Source organism: Rhinoderma darwinii, chromosome 2, assembly GCF_050947455.1.
Source record: "Rhinoderma darwinii isolate aRhiDar2 chromosome 2, aRhiDar2.hap1, whole genome shotgun sequence".
NCBI classification, from domain to species: Eukaryota; Metazoa; Chordata; class Amphibia; order Anura; family Rhinodermatidae; genus Rhinoderma; species Rhinoderma darwinii.
In genome coordinates this window covers 280,072,824-280,096,104 of record NC_134688.1, presented here as the reverse complement: position 1 = coordinate 280,096,104, position 23,281 = coordinate 280,072,824, and the positions used below count along the sequence as shown (strand labels likewise).

The window sequence follows — 23,281 nt, the reverse complement described above, 5'->3', positions numbered from 1 at the left end:
GTAACCAACTGCTAGCGAGTCCTGAGATATGTGGATGGGCGTAGAAAAAAAACTGTACAGTTACTGCATATAAGGCTACAGGAACACAGTCAAGTTTTCATTTTTGGTTGGAAGCACACGTTAATGCTTTAATATTTTCTTTCCATCTCTATCAATATGGACGTGGCTAACATTAACCATTACACAGCTATCCTGTAAGTCTACTAGTCTGGCTTAAAGGGGAATTTCCAACTTCGACATGTATGGCATATCCACAGGATATGAAAGAAATATACAACAGACCCCTAATCCTAACTCCTGCCGCTAACGTGGCCGGTTTTCGGGAAGCAACCTAGTGCGTTTTGCTACGCCATTTCCGGAACTCCCATAATAGTGAATAGGAGTTCTGAAAACAGCATAGCACAACAAAGCATGCTGTTTCCGTAGATCCCGAGTTTCGAAAACAGCGTAGCTCTCTGTGCTACACTACATGCTATAAGAATAGTCATAGTATGGTCCAGTGCATGATCCTTATATTTAGTGTCAAGAACTGGATTCTGTCTTTAGAATCAGAAAAATCTTTCCCAAAGCAAGATGATCTTACAGGACAGGGTCTGATCTTGTCCTTGAATTTACGTATCCTTTACAGAGCTCTAACATGGCTATGTGTACAGAGCATAAGGCACATTTAGAAACAAGTGTATGTACATTCTTTGGTCGTTGTACATAGGAAAAGACCATGAATACATGGTATTATGTTAAAATTTCAAAATGAGAAAAAAAAAAAACAATGGTCACTGATATTTTTTCAGCAACATATTTCTTGCAGAAATGACAATAGCTTCCCAAGTGAGGAAGCAGTGCCACGACTATGTCCTTAGCCTCTGCTTTTAGGGAGAATAGCTCTTCTGCGGGGAAGATAAATCATCTACAGCAGACAGGAAGCACCCAGGAGGATCTCTCTGTGACTGCAGAATTATAGGGGGATCTGCTGTTGTCATCGAATGCATGCATAGACTGTTGCAGAAAAGTAGTAGAAACAACATTGGCTTCAGATATCTTTACTACAGGCTTAAAAAAAAAAAAGGTTACCAGGTACCTATGGTAACTAGAAAAGTAACCATTACTACTACGGTAGGTCGTGCTCTATATCTTTTTATTTTAACCAGCAGTCAAATGCGTAGAGCTGCTCATTTAGGCTTCATTCACACGACAGGGTTTCCCGACCGGGTGCCGGCCGTTCATAAATCGGCCGGCACCCGGCTGCATTAGGAATAATAGACCCCTAATGGGGCTATTCACACGACCGATTTTTTGACGGCCGGGAAAACCGGCCGTCAAAAAATAGGACATGCTCTATTTTCGGCCGGGTGCCCGGCCGCCCGGCTCCCATAGAAGTCTATACACGGCCATCACCGGAATGTGTCCTGAGTGATGGCCGGGTTTTCCGTTGCTTGCGCTCTATCTCCTCCTCCTCACAGCGCAGAGTGATTGTGAGGAGGAGGCGTTGCTGCCATTCGGAGACTGTGTTGCAGGGCCGGGGTGTACAGCAGGTGGAGGGAGCGCTGCGCTGGCTCCCTTCCCCTGCTTGTTTTAAAAGCGCCCTAGCCCGGCGACACCTTCCATGGCACCGCTAGCAACTGCTGCTGCTGCTACTACTGTAGCGACGCCACTATAGCAGAGCGGGGAGGTATCTCCCCGCTCTGCTATGTGCTAGCCCCACTTTAGCTCCTTGAAGGAGCGGAATCCCCGTGTTTTCGGGGATTCCGCTCCTGGAAAGAGCGCTTGATGTCTCTGTCCATATCTGGGCAGTGACATCAGGGGAAACTCCTGAAGCGGAATCCCCGAACACATGGGGATTCCCCTTCAGGAGTTGCCGCTGATGTCACTGTCCAGATCTGCCTGGCCCGGAACGGATGCAAAACCTTATGCAAACCGGCCGGGCAAAATGGCCGATTTTACCGGCCGACACTCGGGCTCGGTCGGGACCCTGTCGTGTGAATCCCGCCTTAAGACAGTAAGGCACACCTCACAACTTTCAAGAATCACAAAGAGGGACGACCGATACGGTGCATGCAGCGTGCCACGACAATTTATTTATTTTAAGCCACGCCTCTAATCCCACCCAATCCCCGCCCATACACACCCGATTCAGCCCACACAGTATCATGCTCCCAAAGTGCCTCCCACACAGTATAATAGGGGTCGGTCAGGGTCGAGGATTCCGCTTCAGAAGTGAGTGACGTCGCTGTGTCCATATATGGACAGTGTAGTCACTCACTTCTCCTGTAGCGGAATCCCCAATCCCTGGACGGGGATTGGGGATTCAGACTCCTACAGGTAGCAAAAAAAGATCCTCCTCCTCCTCCCCACATGCACTCTGCACTGTGAGGAGGAGGAGGAGAGAGAGCGCGAGCGACTGAAGACACGGCCGTCACTCGGGAAACATTCCGGTGATGGCCGTGTATTACCCGGCCCCATAGGCTTCTATTGGAGCCGGGCGGCGGGGTAAACGGCCGAAAATAGGGCATGTCCCATTTTTTGACGGCCAGGTTTCCCGGGCCGTCAAAAAAGCGGTTGTGTGAATAGCCCCATTAGGGGTCTATTGTTCCTACTGCAGCCGTGTGACGGACGTTTTATGAACAGCCGTCACCCGGCCGGGAAACCCTGTTGTGTGAATAAGGGCTTATTGTACTTATTTTGGAAAAAATTGGTCGATAAATTAAATATTTATTAGTGAAGAACACCAAAATTTCGTGAAAAATTGCAACATTTAAATGTATCTGCTTGTAAGATAAATCACCCCATTTTAAAAACTTCACCCCTCAAAGTATTCAAAACAGCATTTAGAAAGTTTCTTAACCCTTTAGACGTTTCACAGGAATTAAAGCAAAGTAGAGGTGAAATTTTCCAATTTCATTTTTTTTTTGCAGAAATTCATTTTTTTTTTTTGTAACACAGAAAGTTTTACCAGAGAAATGCAACTCAATATTTATTGCCCAGGTTCTGCAGTTTTTAGAAATATCTCTCATGTGGTTCTAGTGTGCTAATGGACTGAATCACCAGCCTCAGAATCAAAGGAGAACCTAGAGGATTTTGGGGCCTCCTTTTTATTAGAAAATATTTTAGGCACCATGTCAGGTTTGAAGGGCTCTTGCGGTGCCAAAACAATGGAAATCCCACAAAAGTGACCCCATTTTGGAAACTACACCCCTTGAGGAAATTATCTAGGGGTATAGTGAGCATTTTGACCCTGCAGGTTTTTTGGAGAAATTATTGAAAGTAGGCCTTGAAAATGAAAATCTGCATTCTTTCAAAGAAAATGTAGGTTTAGCTAATTTTTTCTAATTTCCACGAGGACTAAAGGAGAAAAAGCACCGCAACATTTGTAAAGCAATTTCTCCCGAGTAAACCAATACCCCACATATGGTCATAAACGGCTGTTTGGAAGGGAAAGAGCACTATTTGGCTTTTGGAGCACAAATTTAGCAGGAATGGTTTGCGGAGGCCATGTCACATTTACAAAGCCCCTTAAGGAACCAAAACAGTGAAAAGGCCAAAAAAGTGTCTCTATTTAGGAAACTACACCCCTTGAAGAATCCATTGAGGGGTGTAGTGAGCATTTTGACTCCACAGGTGTTTTATAGATTTTATTAGAATTGGGCAGTGAAAATAAAAAAAAAAACAATTTTCTTAAATAAGACATAGTTTTAGCTAAAAAATGTTTCATTTTCTCAACAACAAAAAGAACCCTAATACTTGTAAAGCAATTTCTCCCGAGTACGGCAATACCCCACACGTGGTCATAAACTGTGGTTTGGGCACAGAATAGGGCTCAGAATGGAAGGAGCGCCATTTGCTTTTGGAGTACAGATTTTGCTGCATTTGGTTTCTGGGCGCTATGTCACATTTGCAAAGTCCCTGTGGGACCAAAACAGTGGATCCCCCCCCCCAGAAGTGACCCCATTTTGGAAACGACACCCCTCAAGGTATTCACCTAGGGGTGTAGTGAGCATGTTAACCCCGCAGGTGTTTGGCAGAAATTAGTGTGCACTCGATGTTGAAGAGTGAAAATTTGATTTTTTCCATACATATGCCAATATGTGGTGCCCAGCTTGTGCCACCATAACAAGACAGCACCCTAATTATTATGCTGTGTTTCCCGGTTTTAGAAACACCCTACATGTGGCCCTAATCTTTTGCTTGGACATTCGACCAGGCTCAGGAGTGAAAGAGCACAATGTAAAATTGAGGCCTAATTTGGCGACTTACACAATATTGGTTCACAATTGTAGGGCTCTGATGTGAAATAATAAAAGAGACCCCTGACAAGTGACCCCATTTTGGAAACTGCACACCTCAAGGCATTTATTAAGGGGTGTAGTGAGCATTTTCACCACACAGGTCTTTTCCATAAATTATTGCACTGCGGAAGGTGCAAAGTATAAATTTAAATTTTCCCTAGGTATGCCAATTCAGTGGCAAATATGTCGTGCCCAGCTTGTGCCACTGGGGCACACACACCAAAAATTGTTAAAAGGGTTCTCCCGGGTATGGAGATGCCATATATGTGTTAGTAAACAGCTGTTTCGGCACGCTGTAGGGTTCAAAAGGGAGGTAGCGCCATTTGGCTTTTATAGCGTGGATTTTGCTTGGTAGTAGTTTTGTTTGGAGTTTTACTGGGGTTTCTGTTTATAATATGGGGCATATGTGAGCTGGGCAGAGTACATCAGGGGAATAGTCAGGTGGTATAATAATGGGGTAAAAAAAACAATAAAATAATCTATAGATATGTGTTACGCTGTGAAGCAATCCTTTCTGCACAGGCCAGTGTGGCTCTGATAAATGTCCTTCCTTATCCCCCTTTTGGTCCACACTCTGCACCTTTGTAGTTTGGGGAATTTTGCTGGGAAGTGTTGTCCCGTTATAATACGGGCACCCTCGCTTCCAGCAGATATGTTTGGGGCCTCCCCTTCCTGGTTCCCTAATTTTAGTGACTTGATAATTTGCCTCTTGGAACAGAAGAAATGTTCCCCCCGGGCTGCACAACTGGATATTTTTCTTTCCTGACTTATTGGAGCCTTAACTTATTTTATTTTTTCATAGACGTAGTGGCACGAGGGCTGTTTTTTTGCGGCATGAGTTGTAGTATTGGTATCATTTTGGGGTACATGCGACTTTTTTGATCACTTTTTATCCTTTTTTTTGGGAGGCAAGATGACAAAAAAACAGAAATTCTACCATAGTTTTTTTTTAAAAATTATATAGCGTTCACCATGCGTTATAAACTACATGTTAACTTTACTGGTCAGTACGATTCCAGCGATACCTAATTTATGGTAATTTTTATGTTTTACAACTTTTTGCACAATAAAATTACTTTTGTAAAGAGAATGTATTTTTTCTGTTGCCATGTTGTGAGAGCCATAACTTTTTAATTTTTTCGTCGATGGAGCTGTATGAGCTTGTTTTTTGCAAGACGAGTAATAGTTTTTATAGGTACCATTTTTGGATACATGTGACTTTTTGATCACTTTTTGGAAGACAAAGTGACCAAAAAAACAGCAATTATGTCAGTATTTTTTAGTTTGTTTTTTTTTACAGCGTTCACCCTTATAGTATAGGCTCTCTCTGAAACCCTTGCCACAAATTATCGAATCCAACGCGTTTCAGTACCCCCAGTATATGGGGTACGTCATCAGGGATTAAGTTAGATTGATAATATAGCCGGTTAGCACTGTTGCGTGCTTTTTGAGGTCTCTCAGCATGTGCACGGCACTAATACACTGGCTGTCTTTAGGATTTAACTAATAAAATATCAGTTTTTTAATCGTTCTTTCAGGCTCTAACCAGATACCAAATATGTATGGTTTATTTTTTTCAATAATAAATGACTTGATAAGGGGAAAAGGGGGCGATTGTGTTTTATTTTATTACTTGAAACTTTTATTGTATTTACAACTTTTATTTTTACTTTTTTTACACTTTTCCTTAGTCCCACTAGGGGACGTAGAACATCAAACAGTTGGATCTTTAATACATTGCACTACCTATGTAGTGCAATGTATTGGAACTGTCAGTTGTTCAATGACAGCAAGCCGATCAGGCTCCGCCTACGGGCGGGGCCTAATCAGCTTCCGTAATGGCAGGCAGGAGACAATTGTTAGGCCTCTTGTTGGCATAGTAGCAGTCGCCAGCCTTGCCATCGCATGGCAGGCTGCCGATTTGCTACAAACCGCTAAGATGCAGCGATCGCAATGGATCGCTGCATCGAAGGGGTTAATGGCAGGAATCGGAGCTAGCTCACGTTGCTGGGGTGCCGGCGGCTAAAAACTCCTCACATGCTGAGATCTCTATTGAACGCAGCATGTGAGGGGTTAATCGGCCGGATCGGATGCTAGCTCCGCTCCTGGCCGATACCTCAGGGTGCCAGCTGTAACATATAGCTGGCACCCGGCGGTGATGGCGCAGGCTCAGCTCCTGAGCTAGCTCCATCTCCTTCAAGTACAGTTACGTGGAAATGCGTTAAGACACTAGTTCCCATCACGTAACTGTGATTAGGCGGGAAGGGGTTAAAGTGATTTTACACGGGCAGATATAGCTCGTATTTACCACTGTGTTGTTGATCGGCGCTCGTTGCACCCTTTAAACAGAGCAATGATCGTTTAGTATGGAGACGAACGATTGTTACTACGATCACTCGTTCCCCATGCCTTTGCATCATGTCGGCAGCATATCTGCCTGTTTACACAGGGAGATGTGCTGCCGACTAGCAACCATTTTTTTAGCTGCATAAAAGATGCAATCAGCCGATGAATGAGCATTTGCTCGTTCATCGGCTGATCTTTGCCCTGTTTAAACAGGACAATATTCGGGAACGAGTGCATGCGTGAACGCTCGTTCACACAATCATTGGTCCGTGTACACGGGAGATTAGAGAAGTTCATACCTAGCTCTGGTGGGTTACATTTAAATAGTTTCTGCTTGTAAAGGAAATGATTCCAATAAGAACATTGTAAGGGTATGTTCACACGGCCTATTTTCAGCCATTTTTCGGGCCGTAGAAAAAAAAAAAAAAAAGGCTTAAAATACGGAGACTAGACGCCGCCAAACATCTGCTAATCGATTTCAATGGGAAAAACGGCATTTGGTTCCCACGGGGAATTTTTTACGCGGCTGTTTGTAAAAACTGGATGTAAAAAAAACGCCCCGTAAAAAAGAAGTGCATGTCACTTCTTGAGACATTTTTGGAGCAGTTATTCATTGGGTCAATAGAAAAACAGCTTGAAAAAGTCCGTAAAAAAACGCAGTAAAATACGCCTGATGCATAAAAAACGGCTGAAAATCAGATGTGGTTTTCCCTTGAAAACAGCTCCGTATGTTACAGACGTTTTTTGTTTGCCGTGTGAACAAACCCTAATGGTATTGTCATTTATGCAATTCTCTAATGATTTAAATGACCAAACATTCTTTTTTGTTGTGTTCCAATAGCCCTAACTTTATTTTTTTCGTTGGACATAGCCATATAAGAAATAATTTTATCCAGCAAAAAAATTTATAAAAGATACAATGGAATCATTTATGGGTACATATAATTTATTGATTAACTTTTATGATGGGGAGGGGTGAAAAAAAAATCTATTCCGGCATGGTCTTTTACATTTTAAATTTGCGCTGTTCACCGTACAGCATAAATAACATGTTACCTTTATTCTATGGGTTACTACGATTACAGTAATACCAAAATGTATAGGTTTTTATGTTTTACTACTTTTGCAAAATAAAAATATTTTTAAACAAAAACTATTTGTTTTTGCATTGTTGCGTTCCAAGAGCCATAACTTTGTATTTTTTCCATTAATGTAGCCGTATGAGGATTTGTTCTTTACGGAATGAGATGTATTTTCATTGGTACCATTTTGGGGTACATGGGTCTTATTAACATTTATTTTGTTTTCTGGGGGAATGAAAAAGAAACTTTTTTTTTTTTTTTTTTACAGCCTTCATCATACGATTTAAATAACGCATTCACTTTATTGTTCAGGTTGTGTCGTAGCAATACCATATACAATGCCTTTCGAAAGTATTCAAACCCTTGGTGTTTTCCCTGTTTTGTTGCATTATAACCTTGAATTTAAATGTATTTTTTAAGGATTTGTACCATTTCAATTACACAGCATGACAGCTACTTTGAAGGTGCAAAATATTATTTACTGTGACACAAACAAAAATTTGGACGAATAAACTGAGAACTCTAATGTGCATAAGCTTTCCCCTACTAAATGTCAATACTTTGTGTAACCACCTTTTGCTGAAATTACAGATGCAAGTCACTTGGGGTAGGTCTCTATTAGTTTAGCACATCTAGACACTGGGATTTTTTTCCCATTCTTCCAGGCAAGACTGCTCCAACCCCTTCAAGTTATATGGGTCGCTTTGGTGTACAGCAGTCTTCAAATACTGCGACAGATTTAAAATTTTCCCCTTAAACCACTCAACTACAGTGTAGCTTTAGCAGTATGTTTAGGGTCATTGTCCTGCTGGAAGTTGAGCCTCCGTCCCAGTCTCAAAACTCTGGCAGACAGGTTTTCCTCTAGAATTGCCCTGTACTAACTGGCATCCATCTTTCCTTCAGTCCTGACTAGTCTTCCAGTCCTTGACAATGAAAAACATTTCCACAGCATGATGCTGCCACCACCATGCTTCACTGTAGGAATGTTGTTCTTGGGGTGATGGGAAGTGTTGGGTTTGTGCCACACATAGCGTTTCCTATGATGGCCACAAAAGTTACATTTTAGTTTCATCTGACCAGGGAACCTTCTTCCACATGCTATTTGACAAACTAAAAAAGTGTTTTCTTTTATTTTTGGTTAGTTTTTTTATTTTAAAAAACAGCTTTTATTTCTGGCCACCCTTCCATGTTCGGCTTATACTGGTCCTATGGACAGATACTTCCATCTCCGCTATAGATCTTTGGAGCTCCTTCAGTGTTATCGTTGGTGTCTTTGTTGAATCTATGATTGATGCCCTCCTTGCCCGGTCTTGTCAGGTTTAAAGCTGTGCCATATTCTTTCCATTTTTTTATAATGGATTTAATGGTGCTCCGTGGGATGTTCAACGTTTGGGATTTTTTTTAGAACTCAACCCTGATATATACTTCATCACAACTTTGTTTCTGACCTGTTTGGAGATCTCCTTGGTCTTCACGTTGCTTAGTGGTGTTACAGACTCAGGTGCCTTTCAGGACAGGTGTATTTATACTGATGTCATGTGACAGATCATGTGACACTTTGCACGCAGACGGATCTTATATAACTAATTATGTGACTTCTGAAGTGAATTGGTTTGACCGGATCTTATTTAGGGGTTTCAAAGCAAGGGGGTGAATATCTATGCAATCACAACATTTCAGTTTTTATTTAAATTTTTTTTGCTTTTTTAAAACAAGGTATATATTTTTTATTCCACTGTAGCAAATTAAACTATTTTGTCAGGTCTATTACAGAAATGCAAATTTAAAATCCATTGTAATTCCAGGTTGTAATGCATCAACACAGGAAAAATACCAAGGGGTAAATACTTCTGCAAAACATTGTATGTGTATTTCATTTTTACACTACAAGATAGAAACACTTTTAGGGAAAAACGTTTTTTTGTTTTTTTACAGTGCACTTTTTTATTTTTTAATAAACAGAATTTACCTGTATTTAATTATTTTCTTAGTATTATTAGGGTACCTCACAAAGCGATCTTATGATAGCTGATACCATATAATGCTTTGGTATACTCAGTATACCAAAGCATAACTGCCGGTAAGTATAAAACTGACAGGAAGTCTATTAGGACTGTGGGTGGCACAGGCTAATGGGCATTTGTTAGGTCCCAAGTTGCCATTGCAACACAGACGACCAGTTATCACAGGCCGACGGTAGGTGACAGAGGGAGCCCCCTCCGTCTCTCAAACCACTTAAATGCCAATGTCACTATTGACAGAGGCATTTAAAGTGGCTCTGTCACCACATTATAAGTGCCCTATCTTGTACATAATATAATCGGCACTGTAATGTAGATTACAGCAGTGTTTTTTGACAGAGTTATGACCTATATTAGCTTTATGCTAATGACTTTCTTAATGGACAACTGAGCGTGTTTTACTTTTTGACCAAGTGGGCGTTGTGGAGAGAAGTGTATGACGCTGACCAATCAGTGACCAATCAGCGTCATACACTTCTCCCCATTCATTTACACAGCACATAGTAATCTTACTAGATCACTATGTGCAGCTACATACACACATATTCTAACGTTACTCAAGTGTCCTGACAATGAATAGAGATAACTACCAGCCAGGACGTGATGTCTATTCAGAATCCTGACACTTCGGTAACGTTTGTGTGAGATTTACAGGAAGGCAAGCGTAATCTCGCGAGATTACGCTGTAAACTATTAAAAACGAGATTACGCTTGCCTTGCTGTAAATCTCACACAAACGTTACCGAAGTGTCAGGATTCTGAATAGACATCACGTCCTGGCTGGATGATGCCTATTCATTGTCAGGACACTTGAGTAACGTTAATGTGTGTGTATTTGGCTGCACATAGTGATCTAGTAAGATTACTATGTGCTGTGTAAATGAATGGGGAGAAGTGTATGACGCTGATTGGTCACTGATTAGTCAGCGTCATACACTTCTCTCCACAATGCCCACTTGGTCAAAAAGGCAAACACGCCCAGTTGTCTATTAAGAAAGACATTAGCATAAAGCTAATATAGGTCATAACTCCTTCAAGAATTATTGTTTTTCTAAATAAAAAAACACTGCTGTAATCTACATTACAGCGCCGATCACATCATGTACATTATAGGCCACTTATAATGTGGTGACAGAGCCTCTTTAAAGGGGTTAAAGAGCTTGGATCTAAATTCTCTGATCCCGGCTGTTGCAGTGGGCTTTCAGTCACAGCCACGCCCACGCGATCACCCTCACGTATACGAGAACCTTGCCTTCACGTACATGTACATTATATTGCGGGAAGGCGTTAAAGATAATCATAACTACCACACATCAACACAGAACTCGGTCTTTGAAATATAGACTGATGAGTCCTGAGAGAATGCCACAGTGCCCCAATACAATGCCAGCCACAGTGCCCCATAACAATGTCAGACACAGAAATACAAGATTTTGGCAGCTATAGTGAGATCACAGTGATCTTTTACACACAGCACAGGACATGCAACTACCATTACACTGCACTGCAAGAACCTTTGAAGCTGGGAGCTCAGTCTCCTGCTCCTGGCTTTTGTTTGCCTTCAGGAGATAAGACGCAGCAGAAGATTAGAACACAGATTCTAAGAGAAAAACTGCATCTTAGGCCTTATTCACACGAACGTATATTACGTCCGTGCTACGCGCGTGAAAATCACGCGAGTCGCACGGACCTATGTAAATGAATGGGGCCGTTCAAACAGTCCGTGATTTTCACGCAGCGTATGTGTGCTGCGTAAAACTCACGACATGTCCTATACTTGGCTGTTTTTCGCACATCATGCACCCACTGAAGTCAATGGGTGCGTGAAAATCCCGCACGGCATATAGTAGCACTTCCGTGTGTCGCGCGTGATTCGCGATACTGTAGTAAAATAAATGAATGAAACAAGAAATGCACCTCCTGTTTTTATGTTTGTAAACATAAAAACAGAGTGTCTTCACGCTGCCATATGCGCGGAAATCACGCAGGCACGCACCACATACTGATGCCACATGGAACTTTTGCACGCGCAAAACGGACACGTTCGTGTGAATAAGGCCTTATAGTCCAAAAAATACGGTATTTAATTTTGTAGTCACCAATTAGCAATCATAAATGATGTCATATATTTTTTGTTCAGATTGCTTCGAATGTGAGGATATTAAATTTATACCTAAGTATGCTCTAGCAACAGGGAATATGGCCAAACAGCGCTGAACCCTGGACTGTCTGCTCATACAAGACAGGGATTCCCTGTGATGTGATCAAATAGGCGTGCGCCTCAGTTTCTATCTCTAATTACAGTCGATCATGGCTTACAAACGGTTAAACTATCAAAGGTTTCTATAATTTCCACCGTTAGAGTGGGGCCGCAGATGTACATTACAGCCGTTGCATTGCCCTTATATTGAAAATCACTATGATGAGAATACTCGTCATATTTCGCCATGAGGTTAATGTCTTATTGTCTTCCTCTTTGTAAACAGAGTTTTTCTTTTTTCTCCAAGAAAGTACAATTTTAATTGTACCCTGATTCCTCATAAATATGAAGTCACAGCGCTAATTATCTGAAGAGTAAATCCCCATAGACCTTAGATTGTGGACAAGGCTTGGCAAGAGTGTGGTGGTGCAAATGGTGTCAACATCGTGCCATCAAAGTATGGATCAAGATCTACCACAGGTGAGAACCTTTAAACCAGCAGATGAGGCATCTGTTTCTGCTACAAACCAGGAAACACAGTACCATATAACTAGTTAAGTAAATTTCAGTCATCTTTTACCTATGTACTCAAGTCCGTACTATAATCGAATTCTCTGATATACAAAGGTACACTTGATTTCAAATTAACATGCAGCATCTGATAAATGAAACAACCATATTATTTCTATAATGCATGCCATAACTAGAAGAAAAACTATTTTCCATGTGAAATTATTCATCTTTAGAGCTGTGAAAATCAGTTAATGCTTCTTTTATGCCTGCCACCAGAAAATTAATGTGGATTCCCTAATGAGACACCCCCTTTAAACATAGAGTGCGCACGCTGCCCTAGTTCCCACAATAGGGGGGATTTTACAAGGCTGCAGATTGTGGGATTATCAGGGTCCCTATTGTTTCGCAAAGCGTCTAGTCCATGTAGCTGAAGAGTCAGCGGGATTACTCATTGCAGACATTAACCTTTTCCCTTCCACTTGCTTGTGATGACGTCTCTGTGGCAGAGATTATGGGGGGCACAGGATAATGAGGTGTTATGGTATCGGACAGCATAACAACTAGTTTATTTTAATCTAGACATTGGACTGTTTGTAAACCTATAATGTGCCACAGTATTAAGGAAAGCTTGGATAATTAAATTGTGGAGAGCATTCAAGATTTCTAGGAAAGCTGCCCTCTCTCTTCTCTGGCTCCAATTTCAAGCTGGAATTCTATAAAAACTGTACCCTGTCAGCTCCACTGGTCATGCTTTATATAATCCTCTGTTCCCTATCAAATGAGCACTAACTAATATACACAGTTTATAAAAGGAGCTACGTATATCAATTCAAATAATGTATTTAAATGTTCTTACAAATTGGAGATAGATGAGTTAAAGTAGTAATCACAGGGGCAGAAATAGTCAACCTCTTCCTAGCATGAAGTGGCTGTTTTCAGCAGGAATGGATAAATTACTGTAAATCACTTCAGAAGCCAATTAGATTATTTTTGTAGCCAGGCAATTGGAACTTCCATAGACATTTGTAGAAAATAGCCCAAAAAGTTAGATGCCAGTAGCACATTTCGAGGTGCATTGGCTACCTGGCTCCAGGGTTTTGTCCAGCATTGGCTTACAGAAACAGAAAATTACATTTCACAGCATAGTTACAAATATTCTGTAGGTTTAATGTCCCTTTAAAAGCCACAGCAAAGCTCCTCCAACCCTTACCTTTGCAACCTGTGGCTATTATCTCCTGATATGACACCACCGTATCATCTACCTCCAGCACCTTCTTTTTCCTATCCTTCTTGCCCCAAGCACATTATTTCCCTATCATCACCTTGCCTGATCATCTTCTCTCACGATTAACCTGCACTTTTGTTTCCTCCTATTCAGAATATAGCAGTCTTTTGTCTCCCTCTTCAGACCCCCTGTGCCTGTTCAAACTAGTTATAGTGTTGTAGGGCGCTACAACAGTGTGGACTATGTGTAGGGGGGGGGGACTGGAATTCCGTGTAATCTCCCACATTAATATCATGACAATGAAACATGGCTGATCCTCACAGAAGACTTGGTGCTAGGAATTTAGGCACATAGCAAGGATCTACCCAAGAAAAAGAAAATTTATAGTCAATACATACGTCATAGAGGGTAACCAAACACATTAATCCCACTTTATATGGATTATACTAAAGTGTTCATTGCAGGATTCTAGTAACCAGTAACTACATCACAGCTCAGCGCTAGTTAACAGAAGCCATGCCATAGACGCTATACAATACATACAACTTTGCTTATGAATCCAGGATACCAAACTGTCAAACGCAGGCTTATAGCATCAACGAGACTTTGGTTTTCCCTTGTAACACTGCAGATAGCACAAGAAATGTCATAATACAATGCATCATATATTATATCAGCTGCATTTGTAAACAGCAGAACAACATAAAACCACAATTCAACAAAATCACTTAAATGGAAATTCCATTCCATTAATGATTTATCCGAAGAGCAGCTAGCACAATATCGCTGCTTCTTTAGTGCCTATTCACAGTAGGTAAAGCTTAGTGCATTTATGGATCACTGATCAATATGACCACCTGCATTGTCAATGCTGCTGTGCTGCAGTCTGCACACATGTAAGAACATGCACATCACAGTGCCCAGACAAGAGACCTCTAGCCCAGTTATAATGAGGACATTGATGAGAGGGGACCAGGCAGTTAGAAAGTAGCGCTTTAGAGAAAAGGGACTTTGATCTCTTTAGGAAGTGAGGTGAATCAACAGAAAAAAGATGAGTCTAGACATGAAGGTCCAGAGTCACAAGTGACTATTTCACTGCTGGTACAATCCATTCAGAGGAATCACAAGAGTTTTCAGTTCATCTCAAGATCCTTTTATAATTAAAACTTGCATTGTTGATCTCAGCCCATATAAAAGCTGATGCAAAACTCTCCATGGAACTGTTCCTTACAATTGGTTCCATCCCCTCATATAAGTTCTTTGTTATGCGACAAAACACCATTCAATAATATCTTGAAATTACTCTTTAAATTCATGTTAAATTAGTAAAATTTACACCTTTTGGGTGATAAATCTTACAGACCCGGCTCCAGTCTGCCCTCACAAAAGGTAGGCCTGATTTGGAGACAACAAAAAGGGCACTATATAGGCCTCATCTCTCCTAAATAGGTATGACCAGAACTAGAGGGCGCAAATCTACTTGCTAAACCTCCCCAGAAAGTGCTAGTCAGGGGACTGACTAATAGCTTGATGACGTTGCCCCTATCTTCGGTGAGCCCTTTCAGACATTCACCAGATCTCAGGGTGATTCCACTGCAGTCATGACTGTACCCTCCCCCTGGCAATCATGTTTGCCTCTAAATGGATGCAATTGTGCCCTCTAGTTGAACGGGCATAATCTAATGTGACCCTTTTTGGCAACAGGTTCCTATACTACATACATATACATCTGACTGTCACTTATCAGTTCCAGGGTCTCGGAATATATTCTCATTTCAGGAAAATCTACTTTATCTGTCCCCACAGATCCTAGTGCTGGAATTTTACCTTGTGTCAGCAAATACAAGTTCTATAAATTATTAACATGTTAGCAGCTAATTAATGAACATTTTGAAGGCCTTCCATCATTAAGTCAAACTTTACAGGTCTCCTGAATAAGATTTCCAGTATACAAGCACAGCACATACCCCTCCTCTATCCACTTTGCAAAAAAAAACACATCAAAGGGAGGTATGTTAAACCGTAAATAGAAAGAAGGAAAGGGATTATGCAAATAAAAGTGTGGAGGAGGGGAAGACGTTTTGGAAGAAAAAAAAGGAAACATGAAAAAGAGAATGAGGCAAATGGAGTGAAAATGGGTAATTGGAAGTTTTAGGATGCAAAAAAAGATGGTAAAAGATAAACTGGATGTGGGTAGACATGCCGAAATGCAATAGAGACAAAGGCAATACAACATTTTGTTTATAGAACACATGTGAAGAGATGGTAAGAAGATATTTCAGAGGAGAGTGGCATTAGGGAGTATAAAATAAACAAAAAAGTGAAACATTATAAAGCGACAATTTCTGAAGAATTACAAATAAAAGATGGAGAGGGTGCCACACATAAATCAAAGGGCAGTGATTGGCGTTAAGCGTCTACCCACAGGTGTGACCGACAAAAAAGGACTATTTGTTAAGAAGGTAATAGGAGGCGGTGTAAGAAATGGTGCAGACAGCTGCCTTCTACATCATGTCCAGTGCAAAGTCTTTATAGGTAAAGGCATATATACATAATAATAGATAATTCATACATAGGAAGATGCTGACAATATTTTTTTATTCCATATTGGAATACTCATCTGATGGCACCCTATAAGCAAAGATGGTGAGAGTATTTATAATCTGTGGATGGGGTTGTCAAATATGTTATAAGCAACAATAAATAAATAAAGATACACATAAATAAATAGATACAATTTGCTATGATGACAACAGTTTTCTTACTGAAGAGAATGGCAATGAACACCTTCCTGTAGGACCCTACATGGGGATTTCGTAGTCATATTTAATAAAATGTGAGTTAGTGACCAGAATCATGAACTTCTATGGGTCAGAGTCGATCTTTTGGTCACCACAGAAACAATGATTATCGCTGCGATTGTTGGATACGCCATATCTAATGCCCATGAAGTGAGTCCGTGAGTTTAGGATAGGACCCATAACACTGGCTTGTCATGGCTTTGGGCACTCAGGTGATAGGAGATAAAACTATGCCTTGAGGGAACAAAAAGGAAGCTTGAAAAGAAAAGGAATACACACTCAGGAAGGTGACAGGACATGAGGGGAGGGGGCAGGGAACTAAAGGGTAGAATGGGACAAGAAGAGGGATGGGGCAATGAAGGGGGGTATAACAGATGGCATAAATAACAGCAGGACTGGGTATAATGACAGGGCTGGGAGTTTATACAATACAATAATAGTCAGGGAGGTCAACAAGGAACTGTGTGAGAAGTGAGGAGACTGGAAGGAAGAAGACGACCAAGGAGAGAACAATGCAAAAAGGGGAGAAAAGTGCCACCAGAGGAACTATGGAAGGAAATAGGGAAGAGGGGTAAGGTGCAAGTAGCAAAGAAGTGACCGGGGAAAAGGGGGGTGAAGAGGAGGAGGAAAAGAAGTGAGAGGGGAAGGGGGGAGTGTGAGAGCACGAGGAGGGGGAGGAACAACAGCAGCAACCAGTGACTGACCTGTGGGAGTCTCAGTCTCCATGGGGAAGCACAGGGGGGCGACCAGGAGCAGCAGTGCCAGCTGGGGGTACATTTTGCCCTTCTCCACCTTTCTGTATTAGTCTAGTCTTCTACCCCCTGCGGTCCAACCTGTAGGCTCCCCCCTCTCTCTCAAAGCATACTCCTCTCCCCCCTTTTCATTCCTGCCTGCTCCAGCACGGGAAAGTTGCAGAGTGGAGCGGAGTGTCAGACCAGCTCAGTGTATCAGGGCTGACGTCATATGCTCCAAGTAAAAAATGCTAGCACTGCCACCTGCTGGACAAATGGAGAACGTGGAGCAATGGTGACATCTGCTGGTGGTAACGAGGAACACAGAGCAACAGTTCATCGATTGATGTCGCAGTTTGTTCTGTACCTGATGATGCGCAGCTTCTGTGTGAAATTACAGATCCCAGGAACTGGCGAGACATAAGATGCTAATCTAATAGAAAAACACTTAATATTGTATTTTCTAGGTTTACCTTTATCAGTCATATTTTAATTTAAAAAAACTATTTTCTTTAAAATAATGCAGAAAAAATCTGTGCGGATTTGAGGGCATGCGTTTCATGTGACCCTATCTAGGCAATGGCCTAAGGGTCCATACACTCTTCTCGTTTTATAATGAGCCCTTATTACTGTTTCTATGGAAAAGCACAATCAGAGTTCCACAGCATGCCCTAAAAATAGCCAATTTTCCCACTTAAAAGGGTATTTATTCCCATCTAATAATATGGCATATCACTAGGAACATTATGATCAGTGGGGTCCTACCTCTGGGACCCCTGACGCTCTTGACAACGAAGGGACCAGGGTCCCATTGGCTTATTTCCTGCACATCAGTGCTCCCAGCCACCCACTGCAGGGAACTGCATCATAGCCCCCCACTTCGACCGCAGATTGGGCTTATGTTGCAGTTCCCTGTACAATTAGTGGCAGTGGCGGACACAGACTGCAAAAGGCCCCTGTGCAGATAATGTGCCAGGGCCCCCCCCCCCCCACCCCGCAAACTTCTCATGGCCGACGGTCCGCTTTCAGCTGCATCGCTGGGTCTCCTAAGTGACCCAACAATGCAGCACTAGCAGCCGGGGCGTCACTAAGGCTGGGTTCACACACACACTATTTACGGACGTAATTTGGGCGTTTTAGCATTGAATTACATCCGAAAATGCGGCTCAAAAGCGTCGGAAAACATCTGCCCATTCATTTGAATGGGTCTTACGATGTTCTGTGCCGATGGTCATTTTTTTTTACGCGCCGCTGTCTAAAGGCGGCGCGTAAAAAACTGCCTGTCACTTCTTCAGATGTAAATGGAGCCGTTTTCCATGGACTCCATGGAAAACCAGCTTCAATTACTTCCGTAGTGGACGCAGCAAAAGACGCCTGCACATGCCATTACGGCTGAAATTACGGTGCTGTTTTCTCCTGAAAACAGCACAGTAATTTCAGCCGTAACAGACGCTGCCGTGTGAACATACCCTCAGGGCTTAAAATGTCCGGGAAATAGCCCCAATACATATGTGTCCGCCCCAAAAAAAAGTGTGTGTATAGGAGACAGCATAGCATATCTATAGCACTACGACCCTATAAACTATGGATAGGATTAGATACAGTGGCTGAGCAGACAGTATCACACATGATAGGATTAGATACAGTGGCTCAGAAGGCAGTATCACACATGATAGGATTAGATACACAGCTCAGCAGACAGTATCACACATGATAGGATTAGATACAGTGGCCCAGCAGACAGTATCACACATGATAGGATTAGATACAGTGGCTCAGCAGACAGTACCACACATGATAGGATTAGATACAGTGGCTCAGCAGACAGTACCACACATGATAGGATTAGATACAGTGGCTCAGCAGACAGTATCACACATGATAGGATTAGATACAGTGGCTCAGCAGACAGTACCACACATTATAGGATTAGATACAGTGGCTCAGCAGACAGTATCACACATGATAGGATTAGATACAGTGGCTCAGCAGACAGTATCACACATGATCGGATTAGATATAGGGCCCAGCACAGTATCATACATGATTGGATTAGATACACAGCTCAGCAGACTGTATCACACATGATAGGATTAGATACAGGGCCCAGCTCGCTGACATTGCGGCTCCAGCGCTGGACCCAGGAAAGGTAAGAATAATAATTTTGCTTCTTTATGTGTTACTGATTATTTTTGTGTGTTTGTGTTTTTTTTACAGGTTCGGTTGTTGGACTTCGGATACGAGGACTTCAATGACGGCGTTTTTTTTATTCTCAATAAAATGGTTAATGAGGGTTGTGTTTTTATTTCAATAAAAAAAATTTCTATGTGCTTGTATCTTTTTAAACTTTATTATCACCGCCTTAGTAATGGCCGCTGGCTGATTGACAACCTCCATTACTAAGGCGAGGCTTAATGTTAGCCGGTGCAGAGTCTACACTAACCCCCATTATTACCCCGGTACCCACCGCCACCAGGGGTACTGGGAAGAGCCGGGTACAAACCAGTACCCGACCAGCTGTAGTGACGGGCAGGCACCGGGGTGGCCGCAGGCTGGTAGTATTAGGCTGGGGAAGGCCAAAAACAGTGGCCCTTCCCACCCTTGTAATGCTGCCTGCTGCTGCTGTGTTGTATCTGGCTGGTTATGAAAATTGGGGGGGACCCGACATCGTTCTTTCCAATTATTTTTTAAATGACGTGGCGTCCCCCCCATTTTCATAACCAGCCAGATACAATAAAGCAGCAGCAGCCTAGCATCACCAGGGTAGGAAGGGCCACTGTATCTGGCCTTTCCCCTCCTGATAATACAAGCCTGCGGCCACCCCAGTGGCCGACCATCACTACAGATGGTCAGGTACTGGATCGTACCCGGCTCTTCCCAGCACCCCTGGTGGCGGTGGGTACCGGGGTAATAAAGGGGGTTAGTGTTAGCCTCTGCACCGGCTAACACTAAGCCCTGCCTTAGCAATGGATGCTGTCAATCAGCCGGCGGCCATTACTAAGGCGGTAGTAATATAGTTTAAAAAAAACCACAAAGACATAGAAAAAATATTTTATTGAAATAAAAAAAAAAAACACAACCCTCATTAACCATTTTATTAATAAAAAAAAAAGCTGTCATCGAAGTAGTCCTGGAATCCGCCGTAGTCCAACGACCGAACCTGTAAGAAAACACACAAAAAATGATTAGTAACACATGTGTTAGGGTATGTGCACACACACTAATTACGTCCGGAATTGACGGACGTATTTCGGCCGCAAGTACCGGACCGAACACACTGCAGGGAGCCGGGCTCCTAGCATCATAGTTATGTACGACGCTAGGAGTCCCTGCCTCGCTGCCGGACAACTGTCCGGTACTGAAAACATGATTACAGTACAGGACAGTTGTCCCACAGCGAGGCAGGGACTCCTAGCGTCGTACATAAGTACGACGCTAGGAGCCCGGCTCCCTGCAGTGTGTTCGGTCCGGTACTTGCGGCCGAAATACATCCGTCACTTACGGACGTAATTAGTGTCTGTGCACATACCCTAAGGCTTAGATACAGGGCCCATGTGTGATACTGTCTGTGGGACCCTGTATCTAAGCCTACCACAAGGTAGGCTTAGATACAGGGTCCAGCAGACAGTAATCTTATACAGTATAAGATTACTGTGTGCTGGGGCCCTGTATCTAAACCTACAGTGTGGTAGGCTTAGATACAGGGCCCAGCAGACAGGATCACGCATGGGCCATGTATCTAAGCCTACCATGTGATTGGCTTAGATACAGGGCCCAGCAGACAGCATCACACAATCTGTGATCCTGTCTCATGGGCCCCCTAAGCCTGCTACATCGTAGGCTTAGGGGTTGTGCAGTCCCTAAACATTGATGGCCTATCCTCAGGATAGGCCATCAATAGCTGATGTGTCGCCCGGGACCCGCAAATCAGCTGTTTTGAAGGGGCCGCAGCACTCGTACGAGAGCTGCTTCCCCTTCATTTCACTACTCGCCCACACTGTGAATCGCCGAAACCGATTCACAGTGTGACCGGAATGAAGTGACAGGAATGAAGGGGAGCAGCTCTCGTACGAGTGCTGCGGCCCCTTCAAAACAGCTGATTGGCGGGTCCCAGGAGTCGGACCCCGCCAGTCAGGGCTATCTTACCTTCCTCTTCGGCCGCGGCGGGAGTTCTGTCGTCTCGATGCTGTGCGCGGCGCATAGCGCTGTGACGTCATGTGCTGCGCACAGCGCCTGACGTCAGGACCTCCGCTGCGATCCGGAACCAGGAAGGTAAGTAAAGTATGTTACTATAGTAACAGGGGCCCGCGGCCCGAGTTACTATAGTAACTTTTTATTGATGTGGTGCGGGGGGCCGTGGGCCCCCCTGGCTTCGGGGCCCGGTCGCAATTGCGACCGCTGCGACCCCTATAGCTACGCCAGTGGTCCACGGGCCTCTGTCTCAGTCCTCAGCATCGCGCAGCTGAGAACTGAGTCGGCCAGCAGAGGAACGGGCCCCCTTCCCACGCGGGGCCCTTGTGCAGCTGCACCGGCTGCACATGCGGTATGTCCGCCCCTGATTAGTGGCCGGGATTGTTGCTGTGCAGGGAAAATCAGTGACAGAATAGCCATGCTCAAACTGTGCAGCTGATTCTACATTTTGAGGCCTATTAGTAAGTGATGGTATATCTTAGCGATATGCCATGACTTAGTATGTTGGAAAAACCCCTTTAAACAAGTTTCATAAATTGAACTCATTCCCAACAGAACCAATCATTTGTCACCATAGTCACAGCACTTATGAGTCAAGATTTAGAAGTAAGTTCAGCAGAAATTATGGCCTCCTTGATTCTAGCATTAAAGTTTATTACCTCACAGGTTAGGTCTCGTTCACATCTGTGTTAGAGGTTCCTCTAGGGGCCTCTGTCGCAGATCTGTCCGAGAATACTGGAAACAATAGCACAGCATACTGTGCTATTGTTTCCGGTAAAACCACTGACACCCCGAAGGGAACCGGATGGAACCCATTAAAGAGGCTCTGTCACCAGATTTTGCAACCCCTATCTGCTATTGCAGCAGATAGGCGCTGCAATGTAGATTACAGTAACGTTTTTATTTTTAAAAAACGAGCATTTTTGGCCAAGTTATGACCATTTTTGTAATTATGCAAATGAGGCTTGCAAAAGTCCAAGTGGGTGTGTTTAAAAGTACAAGTCCAAGTGGGTGTGTATTATGTGCGTACATCGGGGCGTTTTTAATACTTTCACTAGCTGGGCGCTCTGATGAGAAGTAACATCCTCTTCTCTTCAGAACGCCCAGCTTGTGACAGTGCAGATCTGTGACGTCACTCACAGGTCCTGCATCGTGACGGCCACATCGGCACCAGAGGCTACAGTTGATTCTGCAGCAGCATCAGCGTTTGCAGGTAAGTCGATCTTACCTGCAAACGCTGATGCTGCTGCAGAATCAACTGTAGCCTCTGGTGCCGATGTGGCCGTCACGATGCAGGACCTGTGAGTGACGTCACAGATCTGCACTGTCACAAGCTGGGCGTTCTGAAGAGAAGAGGATGTTACTTCTCATCAGAGCGCCCAGCTAGTGAAAGTATTAAAAACGCCCCGATGTACGCACATAATACACACCCACTTGGACTTGTACTTTTAAACACACCCACTTGGACTTTTGCAAGCCTCATTTGCATAACTACAAAAATGGTCATAACTTGGCCAAAAATGCTCGTTTTTTTAAAATAAAAACGTTACTGTAATCTACATTGCAGCGCCTATCTGCTGCAATAGCAGATAGGGGTTGCAAAATCTGGTGACAGAGCCTCTTTAAAGTCAATAGGTTCCGTCGGCTGTCGGTGGTGTTTGTGGTACAGCAGAAGTGGCGCATCCAGTTTGACGGAGCAGAACAACGGACTCGTGAACGCTGTTATGAACCCAACCTTAGTGCACTTTTGTCTCAAGTAGAACATACCTTTAAGGTTCTGTTAACACTTACGTTAAGGGGATCCATCTGGGTTTCCATCAAGCTGTCCGGTATTCACGCCATCAAAAATACTAGAACTCTGACAAATCCCAATAGAGTCAATGGGGTC

The 23,281-nt window shown here is 43.1% G+C and overlaps 1 protein-coding gene across 6 annotated transcripts in view; it reads right to left on the bottom strand.

Annotated features, from left to right (window-relative positions):
- PTPRU (protein tyrosine phosphatase receptor type U) overlaps nucleotides 1-17,436 on the bottom strand; it is a 142,204-nt gene extending 124,768 nt beyond the window's left edge. For 3 of the 6 annotated variants that reach the window (XM_075853332.1, XM_075853334.1, XM_075853336.1), the window contains exon 1: nucleotides 17,176-17,436. In XM_075853332.1, coding sequence (XP_075709447.1) covers nucleotides 17,176-17,248 — 73 coding nt within the window. In that variant the 5' untranslated portion in view covers nucleotides 17,249-17,436. The remainder of the gene's footprint in view (nucleotides 1-17,175) is intronic. The other 3 variants (XM_075853333.1, XM_075853335.1, XM_075853337.1) reach the window with 1 other exon arrangement.
- Between the last annotated feature and the right edge of the window lie 5,845 nt (nucleotides 17,437-23,281).